Raw genomic sequence first — 24,813 nt, 5'->3', positions numbered from 1 at the left:
TCCTTTTGAAAGACATTTTAATTTGTCTTTAGACTAAAATTGCTAAAGGCATACGCGATTCGTGGTACTTGAATTCGTTTTAGGTTCCGCCAGGACGATGCGGAGAGTTTCGTGGTTGAGCAATTGCGGTGTAGATGTCTCTACGAGCGAGATGTTGCAGAGGTTTTGGTCGTTTGGTTATGAAAAGATGAAAGCATGAAATGGCATGAAAGGTTCTTTGGTCGCAGTTCTGCCAAGTGCGTAAGAGATTTTGTGGGAAGAGATCTCTTTGCTGTTGAGAATTCATTGAGTTGTTTAAACCATACTTTAAATATTTACATCCACTCGAAAATACATTAATAATGCCAAAAAGAAAGCCTGGTACTTCGGTAAGTAATCAAAACATTGTGCAGCTAGTTGTCAGTCAGCGTTGATTGTTTCAAAATTCCATGTTACTTGTACCAATGCCTTCACTATTTAATTGAAGCAATCGGGTGAGCAGGACAGTGGTTTGAGTAGCGTAGGTGGATCCGGTGTTCCCAGTCCAGCGTCCATACCTGCCCCAGAAAATTCGGCTGAGGAGATTAAGGAAGAGCCGAAGTACAGTTTCAAGAATATTGCTTTTCAGGTTGGTATCCAGTATTATTTGCTACTATTGCCGGCAGCTATGTGTGAAATATTTATATATCTATATCAAAAATCGATTCTTCTATTTCAGCACTCGAAGAAGACCAATAACAAAAAGAGGGCTTGGAGGTCTCTGAAGCAAATTATTGCATTGGAGAGAGCCCTTCCGTGGGGGAAAGACTTAGTGCACTGTGAGTTATTCTCAATTACGATTACATTGTTAAGGGATTACTTTTCAGAATTATACTACTACGAGATTATAATATTCGTAATGTTGCGTTTTCAGATAGTACAATTGATGCCTTACCTTCTTACAAGCCTCCTAAGAAGTATTCTGACATATCGGGATTGCCTGTAAGTGAAACTATCTCATGACGTTTTCTTCTTGTGTTTTATGTGAAACCACCTTAATTCGTTGTATTTTTTTGTAGGCTAAATATACGGATCCCCAAACTAAATTATTTTACGCGAATGCAGAAGAGTTCAAAACAATTAGGACATTGCCTAGTGACATTGTGGCAGGTTATCTTGCGTTAAGGAGAGCTAGCAACCCTGTCGGGTGATAAATCGGTAAATTGCAGTTACCAGTGTTTGTGAATATCATTGTGACATCTTTTTCCATTCGCCGAAATTAACATGCTTACGGAGCTGTGGTGTTTAAGCATTTAAGTGAGCAGATGACTGATCAAACCTAACAGGCCAAAGAACTAGAACTTCTCCAAATATCTGGGTTGACTTACTTGTGTATAAGTATTGGGAAAGTCTCCATTTTATTTCTTATTCTCAGAAGTGTCATTATGTTTCATATATTTCAATTTAATTTTGACAATGGTATCATTTAGAAATTATATTAAAAAATAACTCTCTCTCTCAAATTGTGTTAAGTTCTATTTATTAATAATGAAATGAAGCAGTTCTTCATCAGTGTTTTTGAGAAGCAATTGATATAATTTTTTTTCTTTCTCTGATGTACCTGATTTGTGAAATAATAAGTTTTCCTCTTAAAGTGAGACTGGTTCATCAGAGGAAGTGCAGGGTACAGAATTGAAAGATTAGGCACTGTTAAGACCATAATTTGATTATCCTGAATAACTGTTACACACACTACATCTTGCGGTCAACTGCCCGCTGGAAAGCTGTTAGCTCTCCCAAGTCCACCTTAGGCATCCCCACAAGATAGGATTCACCTCTCCTATTCGCTGCCATTGCCGTGGCGCGAGGCTCATAGGTTGCTGATGTTGCGGTAGCTATGGGTGGTAAAAGAAGCACCGGAAACCGAAGGAATGTGCTGGTGAGGTGAGGAAGTTCTCGGTGATCATGGAAGAGAATTTTCTGAGGTTGAGTTGTAAATCAAAGGCACTGAAATTTAAGGAAACTTAACTGCCTGTCCAAAAATGTTACAGGTTGTGAGTTAAATTTTATGCCAGCAAATGCATTTCCTTGCAATTGATTGATTATGACAGTACTTATTACTGTGTGTTAGGGAAGTAACATGTTTTCCTAAGAGTGAAAGGGCTTCATAAAAATAAAAGTCAGTTTACCAATCTCTTGAAAGGGTGGATTGAAGTTATTTTGCATGTTGTGTTCACCAATTTCACTTCTAATCGTCCATTCTCCAAGGTTTTTTAGTTCTTATTTGGGGGTACATAAAATGTTGCATGAATCGGGATGTGCACAACTTATGTCAGATATAGTACTCCCAAGCTCAATGCATCACTCTTACTAAAGTAGGACATTTTTAAAAACGGCATATCTCGTTTAGGAATTGAGAATGCTTTGCCAATCAAGATCAAAATGCCCACAGAAATGAATTCATATGTACATAAGTCAAAGATATTGTACATCTTCAATTATTTGCAATGGAACTTTGTGGAACTTGATCCTGGCTAAATTAATACATATAATGATTACTCTTGTCTACTCAACTCAGTGTTATTCAGTACAACCTCGATGAGTTTCAACTCTCCCTTGTCATTATCCTCTTCAAATGACATGGGAGTGTTGAAACTGGTGGAGGTTGTACCGAATAAACCTGTAAGGAACAAAGTTACCACCATATTTATTTTAGATATTGCCTGGTTCTTGGATGATATCTTTTTCATTAGTATAAAATTAGGCCCAAAAACCATAGCTGTAAAATGATATTGGATTGCAAAATGATTGAAAATAAGCAGCCAATAAAATTATGGTTCTTATCAGTTTTAAAATTTACATTGATGAAGATGGTCACGCATATTCTAAGTCTTAAAATCCAAGTTCTAGTGAATGTGGTATTCCCTAGCAATGCCCAAACACAATTGGAAGTGCACAAGAAATATGGGGTGTAAATTGGTGGTCTACTAAGTGAAAATTACAGAGGTCAAATCACTTGGATCTGGAAGTTTAAATCCCACTAGGTCCTGGGAACCTGGATTTCCTGACTTTGTGAAGCTACTAGAACTACCAAAGCATCTTCTTTCTCTGTGAAGTTCTAATTTCTGGCTTAGCCTAAGGACTGTAGTGGTATGCACACAAACATACTGCTAGTAGCATTGTGTGACTGGCGGTATTAACCATCAAAACTATCAACCTGTAGCAAATACATGACCCCATGTATTTGTATAACCTGCACCCTAATACAGTTACATCTCCATTCTTGTTAAGTAATTGCTGCTTTCAGAAAAATTTTGCAGTGGAACTGCCTGTGGATTGCTTGGTGGGCACTTCACATGTCAATGTTAAGAGTATTAATCAATCATTTTCCAAGTTAGATTAGTATAGCCCCGTATGCCAACAAAATATTGTGAATTACAATGTGCAATTTTCAGAAAATATATAACGAAAAGCCTAATTTTTAGTTTTCTGTCAATGAAGTTAATAGGGTAGTTTCCTTCATCAAATAAAAGGAAAGGCATTGATTTCTATTCCTTACCCTTCAACTGTGTTCCCTATACAAATTATTTGGTTTTAGAAATCCCAGTTTAGACGAATGGCAATGGTCAATTTTAACCGCGTTTAAAAAAAGCCAGATTGGCACCCATGCGATACCACTCCAAGTGACGTCACTGGGACCTAGATTCTATATAGTCAGGAGTTTTATATCATCCGAGATTACCAATGCATACATGAGGCACAGAGCTCAGGGAAACATCTCTCAATAATTACCTATTAAAATTGCCTAAGGTCAGAAAGTTTCCTTTGTTTCATAGGGTATTAATAATCCTTATTTAAGCCAAGCGCTGCCTGCTAACTGGGTATTCTGCTACCTGCTAGCAGCCTACATCGTAGCTGCGGCTCACAGCCTCGCACCAAGGTGGCCTCACGCGGCAGCAGCCGGAACCAGTATGGCATCACACAGGCTTTTCCCAGCTTTCATACGTAGCCGTTGCATTTTTTCACGCTTGAAAATTTTCTCTTTTCATTTAAACTCCAAGAGTAATACTAATATTTCCATTTAGGCAATGAAAAATAATAGGAAATCACCCTATTATGAGACCATACTTCGAAACTTAGCAAAAATTATATGCACTTATTCCTTGACAGCAATATCCTTCAGGTATCATCTAAGGCGGTTTTTGCTAATACTGTTAAAGGGAAGTGTGGTTTGGAGTATGACTTTTTAAAAACTTATCATTTCCATCTGAGATTATATGGCCCCTCCCATTTTTTCAAAATAAAAGACAAAATATGACAATTAATGAAGAATATTCAAAAATCAATGAGTCAATTACTGATTAAATTCTAGTTCAAGATGATACCATTACAATGTAATAATAGAATATTTATTTAGGTGAAATGAAGTATGAAAAAAGGATGAACAGTAAAAATATATACTATTAAATTAAATACACAAGATGTCTTCACTTCCTCCTCAAGAAAATTAGAAACTCTTAAAACAATATATGAACAGTGGAAATGAGCTGCACAAAGACAACCAGTCACACTATCTTCTCAGTACATAAGTTACAACATAATCTTCTTAACAAAAACTTTGTACATTTCTTCTGAATGCACATTCTTCTCCAATATATCACAGAACATATCTTTCTTACATGGATCGTTTTTTAAGCTTTGATGATGTTTTCGTTCCTTTGACTGCCTACATTTTAAAACACACAAATGTCTTGCAGCACCACTAACCCACTTTGACATATTCAGCCAATGCATTTTCAGCCTCGCATTTCCACATTTACCAGATTTAAATGAGGAAAATGACATGGGATATCTACACAGTTTTTCACATGAGTCCTGCAATAAGCTATTCCTATGATTGACAGGTCCAGAAAACCAGACATTTTTTAAATCATTGAAGATTTCACTCCAGCCATCAATAAATAAATGCTCATAAAAAGTCTCACGAATTTTTTCAGCAACTTTTTGGCATTTCCCACAGTGTTTTCTCTCTCTTTTGATTTTAAACTGCTTTTTCTTCACAGAAGACAGTGGAGTCAATCTAGCGTGATGACTGGAACAACTGATGTCCCTATAAGAGAAACAGAATTACTTCAAATAAAAATCCTCTATTCTCTTTCAAATTCTAAAAAAAGTTAAACCACACCACCAATTGTTGACAGTGCACTCATCCTCTCTTTCAAGAATGATGGGACATTTCGAACCAGTGATTTTCCACATGGAAACTTACTAAATAAAAACTAGTTATGGGTTTAACAATTAGCAACTATGTAGTCTGAATTTCCAAGATGAGTAGGGTGGCGAGAGGCACAGACCAAAGGCAACACTTTCAGGTGCACAATTTATTTGTCTGCTACATTAGAATTACAGTGTACGCCAAGAGAAATTCTTTAGCATCAGAAAGGGGTCAATGCTGGCCACTGTATGAACATGAGAAGGGAGAATGCAAAGCACATTGGGAGAAGGCTCGGATATTTTGTGAAATGGCCCATCCTAGATAGCCCCATCATCAGTTAATTAAATGTAAGATAGTCTTCACTGTCACGTATTTGCATTAGGTTCATATTCCATGGCATGAATATGCCAAGTATTTGAAAATTCAATCCTAGTTTTTCACATTATTGACCTTCCATGTGATTGATTTCCACAAGAATAACATTGTTATGAAGTACATATACACAAATTTTTTCAATATTATTGAATACTGGCTAGAGAGAGTGAATGGGGTGACAATTTTGAGGATAATCACACACCTGCCTTGTGACAAATGCTTGCAACCCACAACTTTGACCAAATCTCTCATAAAAACTCCCTAATTAGAAACATTAATAATGGGTCACTTCAACTTTGTTAATTACAGTTAACACCTGATTGTACAGGTTAATGATGGGGAGAGGCGGCACGAAAAACCAGAAAACATGGATAATCGTGAGTTTGAGATTCAACTACAATAAAACAAAAGATAGTGTGGATCTGATGGATTGGAGTATATTGTATAAACTAAAATGTACTAAATGCAAAGCTAGTCACATTGGTCGATTGGTCATGATTTTCTTCTACGAAGGAAAGGAAATGAATTTTACACAGTAACAGAGGCGTTTCTTTTAGTGAACCTCAGCATTTTTTCCTAGCAAAATACACAAGAAGTAATGAATTTCATTTTTATGGGTGGTGGGTCATATCTTGAAGATTATTAGAAGAAAAAAAAACAGCTTTATTAACCTATTGCTTTTGGTCAATAATTGATGTCTATTGTCTAACTCGAAGCATGGTATCTTTTTAGCAAGGAGATACAGTGCAACCTCGATATAACGACACCCCACGGTGCACTAATAAACACTCGCTATAGCGAATTGTCGCTTTACCGGAGGTGGAGCAAATAATAGCCAATATACCTGTTGCGGACAGATATACAGAAACAGGAGTGGTGCGGCGACAGATAAACATCTATCCGATAAACGTAAGCATAAATCCAGACGAAAGGCGATTTTTTTGCATCACTAAATTTCCTTACTCGAACAACGACTAACTATTCAAACCATTTATAAGCGCCGCACTGAATAAAAATCATGGAAAGCATTGTTTCGTCAATCATTATGCTAATGCACAACCGACGAAGTCATTTTTCTATGCACTTAATTAGTTCATTTACGTGATCATTCTATTATTTTGGTATTTTCCACTGAAAATTCAAAAATTAACTGACAAAACAGTATCGCGGTTATTTAATGCCTCAAAGGTTTCCATTGGTGTATGTTTATTGTTTCTGTACGTTAACCGGCAGTGAAGTGAAATAACGCATTACATTTGTTTCTACAGGCGAAAACGGTGGAAGGTTGTATAACGTTCCCGCCTTGGAAGACTTTTTCTATCAGATAATGTAATATCTTCATCATCTACGGTAAAAAGTTTGCTAAGCTTAAAAATTACGCGATTAAAATTACCGTTGTTGAAAAAAAGTTTCTTTTTGAGTGTTACGCTCGCGACGTATTTGAAATGATACACCGAGTTTACCACGGTACTGCAAACGAGAGTTAGTTGTTCTGTGAGTTCTTCCAGCGGCCACCAGGGGATGCTCGGCTACCCACGTAACAAAAGAGAGCGCCAGTACGACTCCGACCAATGACCCGAATAGTTCACCCTTGTAAATCCGCAACGGAGAATAAATACGTCCATCCGGACAATTCACGCTGAGTATCATTGCTTCGTACATCCTACATCATCGCTAAGGCGCACTACCTACCTTTAGAGGCATCATTGCAAGAAATACCTCATACTGCAAGGGTTTTGTCGGGGAGTTGTATGTAAAAAAAAGTTCCGTTTCGTGTATGATATATGACGCGGGGAATACTTCTAAAGATACTTATGATCGGAGTCCTCTCTTCCACGACTTCAGGTTTACACCGCAGGCATCACCAGGGGAGTTGTGAGGGGAGATAACGCTTTGGTGCTTCGCATTAGTATAATCAACCTTCCGCACTCTTAAAATTCTCGATTCGCAATCTATCCCTAAAATACTCCGCTTCAGGCTTGGGCGTAGCCCCTTTCTCAGAAGTTCCCGCAGATTTGAATGGGCAAAACCACCCGAACAAAGCTCCTTATAACTCTTCATCGTCTGCATTCCTTGGGCGCTTTTGTTTTTTTTTTAATTTTGCAGAGCGAATAGGAAGATGAATTAATTTCGACTCATATTACTCCTTTATTTTTATTTTCTCGCTTAGACGTGTTTGGTGTTTTTTGGCCATGGTGACTGCCATCAAATGCTTTCTATTCACGCAACTCACGGACGTACGGGTATGCTGCCGACTGCTTTCTGCCGCCCGAGGAACAAAAGAAGATTAAGCATTCGCGAATGCTAATGCCACAATATTTTCACCAAAATTAACTACTTATTTATCGAACGTCAGTTTACCACATAACTTTGAGACTGAGCACTCCATTAACTTCATTTCTAACAGATCGCTAGCAATTACAGAGGTTAAGGAGTCTTGATGAAAGTCTTCCGGCGGTGAAACCCTCGCTATGGCGAGAGCCAACACCAAAAGGGTCTCGTAAAAACGAATTTTTTAACACGCTTATTGTAGGGTCAATTGACGGTGCATCGGCTATCTCTCGTTATAGCGGGAGTGTCGCTATAGCCCGTACTCGCTTTAACGAGGTTTCACTGTACTTAGTTACGCTACTAGTTCCCACTTGTATCATCTAACATGGAAGCTCTGTCAAAAGAGCTAGCAGAAGCTACCGGTAGCTTATTTGACTCTAACCCATATTCTCTATGGCCTGTGAAGCTACTTCCGTAGCTTCGAACTAGGTACCAAGGTAGCTTCACAAAGCCCACCCTAGGGATTCCACATTTCAGCTAGCTACCATCAAAATACATAGGGAGTTCCCATAAACCGCTGTGAACCAAGTGGCACATGTTGCCAATCTTTTGTTCTAACCCATCAGTATGTTTCTAGGCATGGCTAGCGATTGACTGGTAAACAAGAAAGGTGTTAAAGGATTTTAATTTCTCTTGGTGAATACTTCTGATGAATTCTTCTCAAGTTCTCAGCCAGGTTAATTCTACAGTATAAGCCAACATTTCAAGAGGCAACTTGTCTCCCATCTTCAAGGCCATGTTCCTCTTTGAAAGTCCAATTTCACACTGAACCGATACAACCGTTTACCAAAGACAACAATACGGCTCAGGAGGGCAAGTCTGAAACTTTGGGCACTTCGTTTTGGACAAAGAGCTGTCACCCAAAGTTTTCTCCCGACTGTAAACAAGCCACCATGTTGTTTGTTTAAATAATTTAAAATTAACAATGGTAGTGAGGAGGCAAGAATGGTAGTGAGGGACGCGGAAAAGAAATACACAAGGGGAGTCGTGGGTTGAGAGAGCTACGAAAAAGACGTGTTTTATAAGATCGGCAGAATAAGAAAAAAAAGAGAGGACGCAAAGAAGGAGGTGCCCACAAGAGAGAGAACCAATAGAAGGAAGGACGCGTGAAATAAAAAAAAGGTGGAGAAAGATTGAGAGAGGGATCGTGGAGGAAGATATCCGGCAGAGAGAGGAGTGGTGGAGTACTGTACCATCCGGCAGTGTTTGAGTGGAGACGCGAGCAGTGAACCCGATAAGTAGACTTGAATGGTTATTATAAATACACAAGGGGAAGAGTTAAAAGCCCATTGGAATATAAATGGAACTTATGCAATTTGTTTGCTATAATGATCGATTGTAAATTGGGCCCAATTAGTCTTACTTCATGATATTCTGAATATAAAAGTGTAAAAGTGATATTTTGTGCATGTTATTTCATAATTAAGTGTGTTTCTAAACCCTAAGATAACACGAAACTTAATAAATAGGAGGTGAGTAGCATTAAATGAATTGGTAGTGTTACATTTTGGTGCCGCAACGTGTCGGGCACAACAACTCAACATAATTGAGACCACGAGATACCGGAGATAAGATACACTTTAACATTAAGTGAACTCTCGACCGGGTGCACGAGAACTTGGAAAAATGGCGACGATAGAGAAATGTTTTAAGGAATTAAAGAAGGCAGATATAATAGAGGAATTAAGAGAGCTGGGTTTGAATACCGCCGGGATAAAACAAGAATTGATGGATAGAGTGAGAACTGCGTTTGAGGAAAAGGGAATTGATATTGATACGTATCAGTTTAAATTGAAAGTAGCACAGACAACAGAACTTGACATAGTTACGTGGCTGAAGGAGTTCAAAAGAGAACGGGAGGAGAAAGACAGACTGCAAGAAGAGCAGAGAGAAAGGGAAAGAAGAGAATGGGAGGAGAAAGAAAGACTGCAAGAAGAGCAGAGGAGGAACATGGAAGGATTATTAAGAGAAGTGATCAGCAAACAGGCAGATGGAATAGCAGAAATTCAGCATGTAGTGATGCAACTTATTGAAGAGAAAGTAGAAGGAATAAGATAAGAATGGAATCAAAAGCTATCCGCGCACAAAGAAGACATGGAGAAGGGGCAGAAAGAGCTTAGTGAATTAAAAGAAGATACACGACAAGAGAGGATTGAAGTTTGCGCAGCATTAGAAGACCTACAAGGAAGAACAATGCAGGAGATTGAAAATATCAATGAAGAAACAAAGAGAAAATTTGATATAGTCAGCAAAAGAATACTGGAATGCAACGTGAAAATAGATCAGGTGTCGGAGAGAGCAAGCACGGAAGCGGCAAGGCTAGAGAAACGGATGCAATTAATCGGCCAGAAGGAGACGGAGTGGTTGAGAAATCAGGGCGACAAAGGAGTAAGTGTATCACAAATACCTGCAATCAACGTGCAGATTCCACAGTTTGATGGACGAAAAGGAGCGAGACCGATGCAATATATGCATGAATTAGAGGAGTATCAAGGATTATATCAGCTGACGGATGGTGACAAGCTCAAAATTATTCGGCAAGGCATGGTAGGACTGGCTGGGGAATGGATGACTGCCACATATCATTTGCAGACTGATATGGAAAATTAAAAAAAATTATTCTTGGCACAGTTTTGGGGAAAACAACAACAGATGGAGGTGAGGGGAATGCTCGATTCCGGTCAATACAACAGGAGTGGAAACATGAGCAGGGTGGAATATGCTACGAAAAGGATAAGTGCAGCAAAGGAATTGCAACCTGCCATGGAGGACGAGGAAATCATAAATAGACTCGAGCATCATTTTGGACCAGAAGTAAATGCCGCCATTATTACGCAGCACATTACGGCATTACAGCAATTTTTGGAACTTTTGGGACGATATGACAACGCCGCACCAGAACAACACCGAGAGACCAGACCGGAGGCAGGACAACGGGAGCAACAGGAGGTGGTGAAATACGGAGTACCAAACGATAACAGAAGGGGAAACGGAATGACGTACCAACCACGGGAGAACCGATGACAACCATGGAACGAGGAGCGCGACCAGAGACGGGACCAAAACAATCCGTATAGGCGGGGAGAAATGGAATATCACCGAACAGCTGATCGCGTGGATACCCTCATTTTCGAGAAGAGCGATGGTATTAATGTTGCGGGAAGAAAATCGGAAAACTAAATAGGTCTTGTTGTATTCCATGTCCCGACGCACCGAAGACCGAAGAAGAAGGGACGATCGAGAAGACGAATATGGAGGAGAAAAGGAAGAGGAAAAAGAGAGTTAGGAGTCTAACAAAGTCACCACAAGAACTACTCGAAGAGAAGAAAGAAGACGGGGTCGAGGAATCAGATGCTCGGAAATAGAGATAGAAATTAACGGGTTGAAAATTAGTGCACTTATAGACACAGGGTCGGAGATTACCTGTATAAGTGAAGAGTATTACGATGAAAACCAAGCATATTTTAAGGAAGTGATGGAGTTACCTGTAAGAGGAGTTCAAGTAATGGGAGCCATTGGACGGAAGAGTGGTAGAATTAAAAAACAAATATTTAACACAGTGAAAATCTGAGATATTTGTGTTGACTTGAATTTTACCGTAGTCCCGGGGTTAATAAAAACAATCGTTCTGGGTACGGACACTTGAAATATGTGGGAGGCTAAAATTGACTACAGAGATAGGGTTGTAATTATAAAGCAAGGAGAAAAGACGGTGAGATGTCCATTCAAAGGGGCAGAAGTACCTTCGCAGCGACTGGTGATGCACATAGAAGAAAGGCAGGTGGAAAGAGGATAAGTGACGCGAGAGGAAGAAGTGATTTCCACGGAGGAGATAGAGAGCAACATTGAGAAGATCCCGGAGCTTTCAAGAGAAGAAAACGCAGTATTAGCGGAAGAAATTAAGAAGAGGAAAGAGATATTTAAGAATACGCCAGGGAAAATAGAAGGGTATTCATATAAAATTGAGGTAAAAGAAGATGAAGAATTTCATAGTAAATGTTACACTATTCCACTGAATCTACGAGGGAAAGCAAGGGAAGCCATTACAAAGCTGTTACTCCAAGGGATTATCAAGAAGAGTACGTCACGTTACATATGACCGTTGGTTTGGTTACTTAAGGAGGACAATTCAGTACGCTTGTGCATGGATGCAAGGGCAGTAAATAAAATTATTAAACCAGATTATGCCACATCCAGAATACCGCAGGAGTTATTTCAGGAATGCACCAACGCGAAAATTATGAAATCGCTGGACCTCACACAGAGTTTTTATCAGATAGAATTACACCCACAATCTAGGAAATATTGTGTCTTCACATTTGAGGGGAAGATCTACCAATTCACCCTAGTCCCATTTGGTTGTGCAATCAGTAGCAGTGCATTAGTAAGAGCACTTGATTATGTTTTGGGAGACGAACATGAGAATTTCTGTCTGAATTTCCTTGATGACTTATTAATTATTTCACGGAATTTAGAAGAACATTTTGGACATTTGGCGAGAGTGCTGGATAAATTGAAAGATGCTGGCATCACAATGAATTTTGAAAAGGTGAAGTTTTGCAGACAATGGATAGCAAAGTGACAATTAATGCCACAGTCTGATTATGACTTACTATTCCGTAAATATTACAGTGTAAAGGTAGTCACTTTACACTTTAGAAGTGTTTACTGACCTGTTATTTTCACAAGGGGTGAAACTACATGAGATTTCAATATTTCTTCTGGATTTACTATCTTGAAACCGTCTGAACTGGGGGACGCTCCTTGGAGTGCTCTGTGATGACCAAAAGTCTCGCCAACTTTCAAATTGGATGGGTGAGATTGCTGGTGAGCCTGAAATGCCAAATAGAAATTCAATATCCATGCAGTAAGGGCTCCATGTAGTTAAATACACATTTATAGATAAATGCAATGTAACAATGCTCCGTGATGATGGGAGACAAACAATGGAAGTCAAATAATAATGGATAAAAATTCTTACTGACGAAACGAATATAAAAAGAAAGAGTCATGTAATAGAAATACATTGTGGCTTTTGGTTACAGGCGGTCCCCGACTTTCGTACACAATGCGTTCCCGAAAACTTGTACGAAAGTCGAATGCACGAAAGTCGAACCATTGACTTCCATACTAATTAGGGGTTACGTTCCAAAAGAGCGGAATATACGTACTAAAACTTTTTTTTTCACGGAATTCATTTCAATTGACTTAATTTTAATAATATGTTAATAAAACTCCTCAAATCATCTAATTTCTTTCGAAAATAGGCAGAAAGTGCAAATAAAAGTTTAAAAAACAAGAACTCCGTTGGCTATCGAGTGAAACTTCCTCTTGGCGTCTAAGTTGACATTCCACTTATTACGTCCACTATAAATAAAAGGACATATCAAGAAGCATAACAAAATGTATTTGTTGAACCCGCACTCTGGATACCTTTTAATTTTTACACCAAAATTCGATATTTGGCAGGTGACATTCGTGATCGCGTATATTCCGCATGTTATTAAAAAAAGACAAAAGACAAACGGAATTCGGGTGATATTTCGTGCAATATCGTTGCTGAAGGTTTACATGAATTAAACAGCACTCAAACGAAAAAACAATTAGAAAGGTCTTACTAGTTTTATTGAAAGCTATTCGATGATGTCTAGTCAACTTCTTTTGAAAAATATCTTCAATGAAGGCTTTCTTCGTCTCTTGATAAAGGAGCCTATAGCAGGCAGTCTCTCTCCCAAATAAATCACCTAGATTAGAGTCAATTACCAACAATTCCCTTCATTATATATGTTCGTATTGTTTGTATATACTGCCGATACTGACATTTGAAACAATTGAATGTTGGGATGCGCAATAAACATCGCGGGAATTTTAAAAAAATTACAGACCAACGTCCGAAAGTCCGAATTTAGCGTACGAAAGTCGAGTAAAAGGTGTCAATTTTGAATGTACGAAAGTGCGAATTGTACGAAAGTCGAGTGTACGAAAGTCGAGGACCGCCTGTATACGCTTAATCGCTCATGATTTTTCAACCCGAATACTTAACAATTGTGTTTGCTATTTGTGTGTAGTTTGATTTGTGAAGTAATGGTGTCATCAATCCTGATTTATCTTTGTGGACAATTGTGTATGTAATTTATATTCATTTAATATTAAATACTAAAAGTGAACATGACAGTAATCTAAATTTCACTCCTTACACTGATAAGAGAAGGTAAAAACTGCAAATAATACAGGTAACAAAAGACAAGAGCTAATCACAAGATTTAAAGAAGTATATACTATCAAGGCCTTAAACCAGTAATTTACTATCTATAACATAATACAGTCGAACCTCGTTAAAGCAAGTACGGGCTATAGCGACACATCCGCTATTACGAGAGATAGCCGATGCACCGTCAATTGACCCCATAATAAGCGTGATAAAAAATTCGTTTTTACGAGACCCTTTCGGTGTTGGCTCTTGCCATAGCGAGGGTTTAACCGCCGGAAGACTTTCATGAAGACTCCTTAACCTCTGTAATTGCTAGCGATCTGTTAGAAATGAAGTTAATGGAGTGCTCAGTCTCAAATTTATGTGGTAAACTGTCGTTCGATAAATATAATGATTGATGAAACAATACTCTGCATGATTTTTATTCAGTGCGGCGCTTATAAATTGTTTGAATAGTTAGTCGTTATTTGAGTAAGGACATTTAGTGATGCAAAGAAACATCGCCTTTCGTCTGGATTTATGCTTACGTTTATCGGATAGATGTTTATCTGTCGCTGCACCACTCCTGTTCCTGTATATCTGTTTGCAACAGGTATATTGGCTATTATTTGCTCCACCTCCGGTAAAGCGACTTTTCGATATAGCGAGTGTTTATTAGAGCACCGTGGGGTGTCGTTATATCGAGGTTTCACTGTACACATTTGCACTTAATTTATGAACATGATCAGATATTCTTGACAAAACAATGAGAGCTTCCACAAAGATATAAATTGAACGACAATTAGCCAACTGATAGCTTCTTGTTTTCAATAATAAACATGCTTAGCTGCCTCCCATAGTTTTCTTTAAATATTTCCTTTCACAATATTAAGGGCTCAAATAACCACAAAAAATTATGCACAGGCAAAGAGTCAACTTAGGTAATGTAATGAGTAAGAAAGTAAAATCATTTATTCTCAGCGTTCATCCATCATTTAAGCTTGATGGAAGACATAATTGATGACAGGGATAGAGCTGTTTGGGTGGACTGACAATAATTAACTTTTTCATTGTACTGATTTCTGGGAAATGTCACCGCATCTATACACAGTTAACTCTTGTTATTACGAAGTTAATGGGACCGAAAAACCTGAGGTAATTATGAACTTTGTAAGACCATTTTTTGCAGGAATCATCGCAAAAAAAACATGCTTTATCAAAGCACTGAAGGAACAAGTGACTTTGTACGCAGTCACGCGCACGGGTGCAAAGTTAAATACACCAAAGGATGAAGTTCGCCATGAAAAAATATTTGACTTAGCCGGGATTCGAACCCGGATCTCCCGATTGCCGGTCAGGCGTGCTACCAGTTACACCACCAAGCCATCTTCTCAGAGCGAACTTCGGGATGGGTTTTACCGAACAAGATGTTGACGTCACAAGTCCACACTGTGGCACATGTGGCGAGGGTCGTGCTTACTAAGCCACTGTCGGGGAGAAAAACCCTTATTTTCCGCTGGTCTGCGGCGACGAATTTCAAAGCACTGAAGGAACAAGTGACTTTGTATGCAGTCACGCGCACAGGTGCAAAGTTAAATACACCAAAGGATGAAGTTCGCCATGAAAAAATATTTGACTTCGAAGTTCGCTCTGAGAAGATGGCTTGGTGGTGTAACTGGTAGCACGCCTGACCGGCAATCGGGAGATCCGGGTTCGAATCCCGGCTAAGTCAAATATTTTTTCATGGCGAACTTCATCCTTTGGTGTATTTAACTTTGCACCCGTGCGCGTGACTGCGTACAAAGTCACTTGTTCCTTCAGTGCTTTGAAATTCGTCGCCGCAGACCAGCGGAAAATAAGGGTTTTTCTCCCCGACAGTGGCTTAGTAAGCACGACCCTCGCCACATGTGCCACAGTGTGGACTTGTGACGTCAACATCTTGTTCGGTAAAACCCATCCCGAAGTTCGCTCTGAGAAGATGGCTTGGTGGTGTAACTGGTAGCACGCCTGACCGGCAATCGGGAGATCCGGGTTCGAATCCCGGCTAAGTCAAATATTTTTTCATGGCGAACTTCATCCTTTGGTGTATTTATGCTTTATCAAATTTCCTTGTCCCTTCAATCTCCCATACTTCTACTCGCACTGCAGAATAGCTTCAGAGTATGATATACACGATTAAATTATGTACAATTACATTAAGTCTTCGACATATGAACAAGATGCATTCTGAGAGCTTGCTAGTAAGTTGATAAATCTATGCAAGGCATCGAAAAGTGTGTCTATCCTGCAAAATGCAACACTGCATTGCAATTTTGCATTAACTCACGATTGTGACGAACTGATCTAGCTGCGAGTATGACATGAATGGAGCCGAATGAAATGTGCTGCCTGTGGGAAGGAAGAATGGGCAAAACACTGAGAAGTTACTGACTTCACAACAGATTTTATTAACAGTTGGTTCAGACTGTGCCCAAAGTGTGAGTTCCTTTATGCCACATTGCATCGCATCGGCCAACTCCAAAGGTGCCACATTTGAAATTTCAGGCACACTTGAATTTTTAGAATGTTTGTATCCCTGAAAGTTTGCAAATCGAATGTCCGTAAGAAGAAGACATACTGATTGTAATTTATGAGCAGTACTGAGTGGGTCACAATGATTCCACAGGAATATTATATGATGTTGCGTGGATACTGAAGTGTCTCCTACTGAAGAAAGAACTATAATTGACGCTCTTAGGCAAAGTGCATTTGCGATTACTTGGCTGAGTACTATTTAATTTCGTACCAGCAATGTTAATAAAAGCACAAGAAAATAACTCACCTACCTCATGCGAGAGGGATGACCATGAGGTCCTATCAACCCACGATGAACTAGACTGGAAAACTGGTAATTGGTCAGGAGATTGGTTCACCTCTTTGGGAACATAGACCAATGTAGTACCTGAACTTTGAGGATAACACACATTGTCCTGTTTTACCTGCATTAAGAAATAACATCAACACTTAGAAGTTAGGTTAAAAGAGTAAATGCCAGAAGCAGAATATCATCCCCTCTCGAATATTAAAAGTCAATTATTAAGATTTTGAATACATAAAAGAAAATAATAGATGTGACTTGAAAAAAATCAAATATGTATGTTAAGCTATAAATCAAATATGATAGCATTGTTGCCTATAACACAAACTGGATAAGACATAATTTAAGAACCAATACTATAAAACACAAATCTCCACTTTGCTTCAAGGACAAATGCAAAATTATTGCTTTATTTCCCCATTCTACTCATGATATTCATAAATGGCTGCATTTAGGGGGAGTGAGAACTCAAAGAATAACAAAGAAGCAGGAGAATTTCCACAATTTATATTGATTGTACAAAAGTAAGCAGGATGGGGGCGGTAACACCACCGCTCCTGTGGAAATTGCTCCTGCTTCTTTTTCATGTTCCGTTTCCACTCCATCTCGCCTGAAACCTCAGATTAAACTCAAAGAGTCTTGCTCAGCATGGGAGCAGACTGTTACGTAGCATATTCTCAGCCTCCCTCAATGGAAAAGTAGAAACAGCACCATGAAGTGGCTTTTGAATCATTTAGTAACATAACACTGGCCACCTCTAAACTCTAATTATAATAACTATCAAACGCAACTAATATTTCAATGGCGGCAAATTAGCAAGAAGTGCTCTCACATGTAGCGACCTTATAGACCACTCTGAGAAATGTCTGAGCACTCACAATGAGCTACTATGAAGCAGTGACAGTAATCAGGGGGGAAATGCCACAGCTGTGGTGATAGTGCTATGTGCGCCCCATGAATGTACCCAGTAAGAATGTGCCATCAATACTGATACCACGAAGTTAATACATGTTGTGATTGAGCTAATTTAGCTCATCATTCAACTTTCAAAAATATAAATTCATCTATAAGAGAAAATGTCCTCTTTCTACTATTAACTATCATTCCTAAGAAATGAGATAATAAGTGTCAAAATAATAGGATGGTTTCATATTATTTTTTATTGCCTAAATCGAAAGATTATTACTCCTGATGTAAGCATTTCATGCTTTTAGATTTTTAAATGAATATATCTATTTTCCGCGATTAAATGAAAAGTGAAAATTTTCAATTGCCCGAAAATGTGACGGCTAAGTATGAATGCTGGGAAAAGCCCATGTGACATCTTTCTGGTTCCCGCTGCCGCTGTGTGAGGTGACCTTGGGGTGAGGCGTTGAGCACCACTACAATGCAGGCTGCTAGCAGGTAATGCTTGGCTTAAATAGGGATTATTATTACCCCATCAAATAAAGGAAACATTCAGACATTAGGCAATTTTAATAGGTGATTATTAAGAAATGTTTCCCTGAGCTATGTGCCTCATGCATGCTTTGGTAATATCAGACGTTGTAAAACTCCTATCTACTCGTATAGAATCTAGGTCCGTGTGACGTCACGTGGAGTGGCATCGCATGGGCACCAATCTGGCCTTTTTCAAATGAGATTAAAATTGACCATTGCCATTCGTCTGAACTGGGATTCCTAAAACCCAATAATTTGTATATTATGAATACACTAATGGTGGGTAACAAATCACAATCAATGCCTTTCATTTTCTTTGATGAAGGAAACTACTCTATTCAGATAGGGAGTAATGTGGGTTGTTTATAAGCTAGGTTCTTACTTTTGTTTTAAAAGTAATTCTCCTGTTATTAGGTAACTCATTTTAGATTTTTGCTATGCTATGGTAAGGACTATTGTTCGTGAGTGGTAATGGTTTACTATTGATATGGATGTCTTGGTGTTTCCATGTTCAGGTGGTCCCCGACTTTTGTACACAATGAGTTCCTGAAAATGTGTACAAAAGTTGAACCATCGAGTTCCATACTAATAAGCGGTTACACTCCAAAAGAGCGAAATATACATACTAAAACCTTATTTTCTGTACAGAATTTACTTTTATTAGCTAATATTTAATAATAAATTAATTTGACATTCCACTTATAATATCCATTATAAACAAAAAGAATATAAAGAAGCATAACAAAATGCAATTTTTGAACCCTCACTTTGATACCTTTAAATTTTTACACCTCGTTTTCCTTAGCGGGTGACAACTCATCACAGCGTATCTCAGGATTGTGTATATTTTGCATGTTATTCAAAAAGTCTGAGATGACTAATGCATGAGGCAAAGAGCTCAGGGAAGCATTTCTTAATAATCACTTATTAAAATTGCCTATGGTCGGAAGGTTTCCTTCATTTGATAGGGTATTAATGATTCTGATTTAAGCCAAGCGCTACCTGCTAGCAGCGCTCATAGCCTCGCACCAATGTGACCTCACATGGCAGCAGCCAGAACCAGAATGACGTCACATGGGCTTTTCCAGCATTCATACTTAGCTGTCACGTTTTTGTGTACTTGAAAATTTTCACTTTTCAATCAATCGCGAAAAACAGATATCGTCATTGGAAAATTTTAAAAGTGCGAAATATGTACCCCAGGATTAATACGCTTTCGATTTAGGCAATTAAAAAAAATTTTACCAACTTATTCAAAAATGAGAAAAAAATATTAGAATAAACTTAAGGGATATTACACTGTACATTGTTATATTTTTAAGTGTTGTTGTATTTTGACAAACTTATGAATATGACTACAATAATACCCATTGTGTATGTTATGAAAGCATTGTTTGTAAGTATTTATGCTTTGTAATTTCATTTCTATTTCTTGACCTACCATATAGGTACATGTAGACCAACAGGGCAAATGAATCTATTTCTGTATTTCTTTTTCTTAACAAGCAAATTGTTGTATTTCCTAGCATGCATGCAGGCCTAGCATGGTCTAGTGGTACGGGATTACCACGCTGGGGGTCGTAGGATCGAGTCTCCGTATTGGCTAATATTTTTCAGCTGTTATTTTTTATTTTTCTTTAACAAAAACCTGCAATTGAACATTATTTTATCGATTTTCCCCGTAAATTTTATTTCTGTGCAAGGAATTTTTTTTATCCACATGCATTATACCTAAAATCATGTTATTTCCGTGTCGCGACACAAAGCATTTTTTTTACGATACACATTCACTTGATTTCCTTTTATGTTGAAATATCATATTAAGGACTCATATTTTAAAATTGTCAAGTTTATTTCAAGAATCCGATTGCTTTTATTAGCTGAAATTTCAGCACAGCGCGGTAGGAAAGTAATAATTTAGCCGGGGAGCTAGGCGTATGTGATATAAGAATCGATCACTCTCTTGCCGTGATAGTAAAAGCAAAATTAACCAACGGTATAATATTCGGGAGCAGTGGGCTGTGGCGGCAGCATTTCAATTTTTTGATGGAGATTTTAAATTCAGCGCGTCCTTGGCATGGACCAACCGTTTTAAAAGGAAACAAGATTCGTCAGAGGAAGGTCACAAGGTACGTGAGCAGGAGAGAAAAGGCCTCCACAGAGGATATTATAAAGGCCGCTCTTCTCTTCCAGGAGCAATGCCAAAAAGCAATACCGCTATTCAACCCTTCCCTTGTTATAAATACCGATCAGACGGGGTGTGAGTACCTCACATAAATTAGACGGACCCTATCGCATCAGGGAGAAAAATCAACTGAAGTTTGTGTGAGTCAATTAAATAAAATGACTTACTCATACACCGCACAGTATAGTTTGACGCTCTCTGGCGAACTGCTTCCTAAAGTTTTTATCTGCCTACAGGAAGTATCGGGGAAGTTTGGCCCGAGAGTGAAACTCGAGGTGGAAGAAGCGATGGAACAATATGAAAATGTTTATGTTACATGTACAAAATCAGGGAAACTTTATACAATTTCCTTCGAACTTTACTTGGACAATGTTTTGAAATCATACGTCAAGGAAGACAAATTTCTTCTTTTTACCGATTCCTGGTCGGGACAGACTAATCAGTCACTGTACGATGAACGGTTTGTGGATTGTAAAAATGAACCCACGTGTACAGTGAAAGCCCCGCCGAAATGTACCCCTATTTGCCAACCATGTGATGTGTACTTTTATAGGCAAGTGAAAATATTTATTTCTCGCATTCAGAATGCTTCCACTCTCCTAAAAGAAAAACGCGATTTCACCAGTCGTAGTGACATGATTAAAATACTTGCACTTATTCATGCACAATTTTTAGCACCAGCATTTCGCCCCATGCTTCTGTATGCATGGTATGCATCTGGACTGCCCAGTGAACGCCAGGTTTTTTTAAATGTAAAACAAATTGTTTTTCCTGAAGACATTTTAAAATCAAAATGCAACTGTGGAGAAGCTTGCTTCGCACGATGTTCGTGGTGCTATAATGTGTTTTGTTTTAAATGTTATTTGATGAGTACCATCCAAAAAATTGTACAAAATAAATTTGTCAATAAATAGCAGTGACGATTCGTTGGGTGTCACACCGGGTAATGTCCTCCATATCTCCTTCCGATGTTTCGATGTGCAACACGACCATCGTCCTCAGAGATTCGGTAATTGGAACGTTGGAAGGAGACATGGTGGACCTTACTCTTGTGAGATCCGAGAAATCTCCGCTGCCATTTTCCTTTGGGAAAAAAACCACTCATGACTTTAATGGCAATTTATAATGAAAAGGATATTAAACTAATACGCAAAAACGCTTCTATCATTGAAAATACACTTCCTATTTCCCAAAGTTGCGGTTAAAAAGCGACGAGGTGATAGTTGGAAAAATGCATGCGGACGGATTTAACAGACAACAATAGACATTTTTAAAAAGAACCACCAAGTTTGATTGAAATCTGAGACCCACTTTTGTGACACTCCCCTTGTTAGTGCCAGAAATGATAGCAGTTCAACCATGTTAGACATTGTTCAGGAATGCAACCTTGCTTCTCTTAAGTTAACACGTCATCTGTGGTGTTGCTTGTGAGTAAATAAGATTATTAGGCTTCATTTCCTTGCCTCCAAATGAGTAATTGAATCCGGGAAACATATGTCTGATGCGATTGAAAAGGATTTCATGCTCTTTTACTGTAAAGTCTCACCTATGAGACTTTTTCTGGATCAGGTTCTGGCTCAAATCAGATCTATGCAAAAGTGTATGACTAAGCGTTCTACAAATAATGAGCAAGAGTTATCCTGAAAACTATACTTCACCTCAATACCAACTCTTGATTTTACACACTTTGATTTTACACAGTGCCCATATTTTGGTCCCTCCAACTGCGTAAAATCAAAGTTTTACTGTATCCCTTACTTGGAATTCCGTATTTTGGTAAAGGTGATAAATGAGCTTGTAATTTAGCCTCGTCTGTAGTTCTATTCTTGACAGAAAATTTCAAAGGGAGTCATAGAAATATTACTTGTGACAACTATTTCACTGACCTTGAACTGGCTCTGACACTTCTATCAAATGGATTAACTTTAGTGGGGACAGTTAGAAAGAATAAGAAATTTCTACCGCCTGTGTTTCTTCCAAACAGATCTAGACCAGAAGGTTTAGCACTATTTGGTTTTAGGGAGAACGCGACATTACCTAGTTTCCTTTGTTCCGAAAAAAATAAGAGTGCAATATTTCTTTCCACAATGCACCATTCTGGTGAAATTAGTCAGAATGGGAAACAAAAAATAATCACGTACTACAATGAAACTAAGGGAGGATTAGATTCATAGGACCAATTTGTTCACGAATATTCATGCAAAAGAAAAACTAATCACTGGCCATTTGCATACCTAATGAATGGATTAGATATGTGCGGAGTAGCGGCATACGTAATATGGTGCACACTCAATCCAGATTGGAATAAAAATAAGCTCAATAAGATGCGAATATTCATCCTTAGCCTTGCAGAAGGACTAATAAAAACACAAATCAAATCACGCCATTGAAAGGTCTCCAACGACCTACACAAGCAGCAATTGGGGTTTTTTATGCAGAGGTAGAAAATAATTCAACCTACCTACACAAGCAGCAATTGGGGTTTTTTATACAGAGGTAGAAAATAATTCAACCAATGAAACACCAAGGAAGAAAAAGAGATGTTTCATGTGTCCAACAGCAAAAGGTAGAATGCAAAGACAATTTTGTCATGTATGTTGTAGGCATGTTTGTAGCAAACTCAGTAGAAAAAGTGTTGTTTGCACGAAATGTAAAAAGTAGTGTGCATTTAACAAATATTTGGTTTGAAGTGTCAATAAATATTGTACTAAGTATTGTACTAGTGTAAATAATGTAACTAATCACTATGTAGGTATATGTGACCATAGATATTTTGTGTTTTTTATTTTGAAAACAGAAAGAATTAGTCAAAAGAGTCTACTGTACTCGCTGTTTGACTAAGTGTGAAATTAATAAGTAATATAAAACTTTTGCTAAACAAAAAATAATAAATTTTATGTTTAATGATACTATAGTGCACAATGAATACAAATTGATGTGAAAAGTAATATTTTTCATAGTTTAATAGTTTAAATTAAAAGCATAATTTAAAAGAGTCCATTGGACTCACCTTGCCCGATTACGTCAGAAAAATATGTTGCCCATATTAGGGTTAATGAAGCCTGCACACAAGGAATAAGAACAATGCTGAGATTACTTAAAAAATCAAAACTTATGGATGACAGCTATGCTATCGGCTACGGTATCTGCCCAAATCATCACAGAGACACTGGTCATTTCTACAAAACTGCTGTAGCTATTTTAAAATCATTTGTGATATAAAATTTAAACACTGAGAAGACCAAATCCTGATACGAATAAATAAATCAGAGAGAAGAAAATACAGCATAGAAGGGTTAAACATAGTCTCCCTTGGATTTAAATAACTAAAACCAGCTTAAACACCTTTTTGTAACACCTTTGCTACACATAGCAGTCAATGTCAAACGTCTATATATGCTATGTATGTAAATAGGCTTATCAAAGCACTTTTTTTTCTTCTTCAGCATTGATTTAAAAATTATCACTCAAATAGCTCATAATGTTAACAATAAGCAACAAAAAGTATTTTACTCTAACATGGAATTTCTTATGACATTTAAGTTTGGTCATAAGTAATTCATTGCCTAGCTGTGACACTTGCAAATACCCTATTAAATACTACATCAAAAGTAAAAAATACTACCACAGAGTTAAAAATGACATGTTACTTACTAAAACGCTGAGTTTCTCATCATGTAGTGTTTTATCCTCATCCTCAATGGCCAGCTCCATGATATCATCCTCATCTTCGTCATTTACTAAGTCAACAACTTCCGCAGATGATGAACTAACTAAGTGTATAGCACTGGACAATACAGATTTAACATCCTGAAAACAAAATAATACCTATCAATTCAGAGTAAATAAATGTGCAACAAATAAAACAATGTACCAACATATCTATCAAATTAAAAGAAAACAGTTCTCCCAGTTGAATCTGATAGAATCCTATAACTTACATCACTTTTGCTTTTTCAGGATACGTTATCAAATAATGCCATTACATTTTAATGGCTTACCTTAAAATGAGGTCCAGAACCTTAAAATGAAGACCAGTATTGGATCATGAGCAATGAGAATGAAATTATGGCTAACGAAAAAATTAAAGAGTTAGTGAAACCACTAAGCCAATATACCAATATGCATAAATGAATGCTGATAAACAGTTATTTCAAATTGAAAAAAAATCTAAATGCTTCAAATGGGTCGAGTGTTGATGAAAATGCAGATAGTTCCACCGTTACATCTCCACCATCTGCTTCACTTTGAACTAATGATAA

General features: G+C 37.9%; 2 protein-coding genes across 4 annotated transcripts in view; one reads left to right on the top strand and one right to left on the bottom strand.

The window, feature by feature from the left end:
* Window positions 1-152: 152 nt before the first annotated feature.
* On the top strand, window positions 153-2,160 carry LOC124157704 (INO80 complex subunit C). The gene is made up of 5 exons (XM_046532663.1): window positions 153-368; window positions 467-607; window positions 698-797; window positions 893-960; window positions 1,038-2,160. The coding sequence occupies exons 1-5, from the start codon at window positions 342-344 to the stop codon at window positions 1,167-1,169; spliced, it is 468 nt and encodes a 155-aa protein (XP_046388619.1). The 5' UTR covers window positions 153-341; the 3' UTR covers window positions 1,170-2,160.
* Window positions 2,161-4,399: 2,239 nt separating this feature from the next.
* Window positions 4,400-24,813, bottom strand: part of LOC124157702 (PHD finger protein 7-like) — a 38,751-nt gene continuing 18,337 nt past the window's right edge. Inside the window, exons 9-12 of one of the 3 annotated variants that reach the window (XM_046532656.1) lie at window positions 24,206-24,361; window positions 16,891-17,047; window positions 12,553-12,712; window positions 4,400-5,068 (exon numbers count right to left, since the gene is read on the bottom strand). In XM_046532656.1, the coding sequence (XP_046388612.1) occupies window positions 4,549-5,068; window positions 12,553-12,712; window positions 16,891-17,047; window positions 24,206-24,361 (993 nt within the window). In that variant the 3' untranslated portion in view covers window positions 4,400-4,548. The remainder of the gene's footprint in view (window positions 5,069-12,552; window positions 12,713-16,890; window positions 17,048-24,205; window positions 24,362-24,813) is intronic. The other 2 variants (XM_046532657.1, XM_046532658.1) reach the window with 2 other exon arrangements.

Source organism: Ischnura elegans, chromosome 4 (genome assembly GCF_921293095.1).
Source record: "Ischnura elegans chromosome 4, ioIscEleg1.1, whole genome shotgun sequence".
Classification (NCBI taxonomy): domain Eukaryota; kingdom Metazoa; phylum Arthropoda; class Insecta; order Odonata; family Coenagrionidae; genus Ischnura; species Ischnura elegans.
The sequence above is the reverse complement of the archived record's forward strand: the minus strand, read 5'-3'. Positions and strand labels throughout refer to the sequence as shown.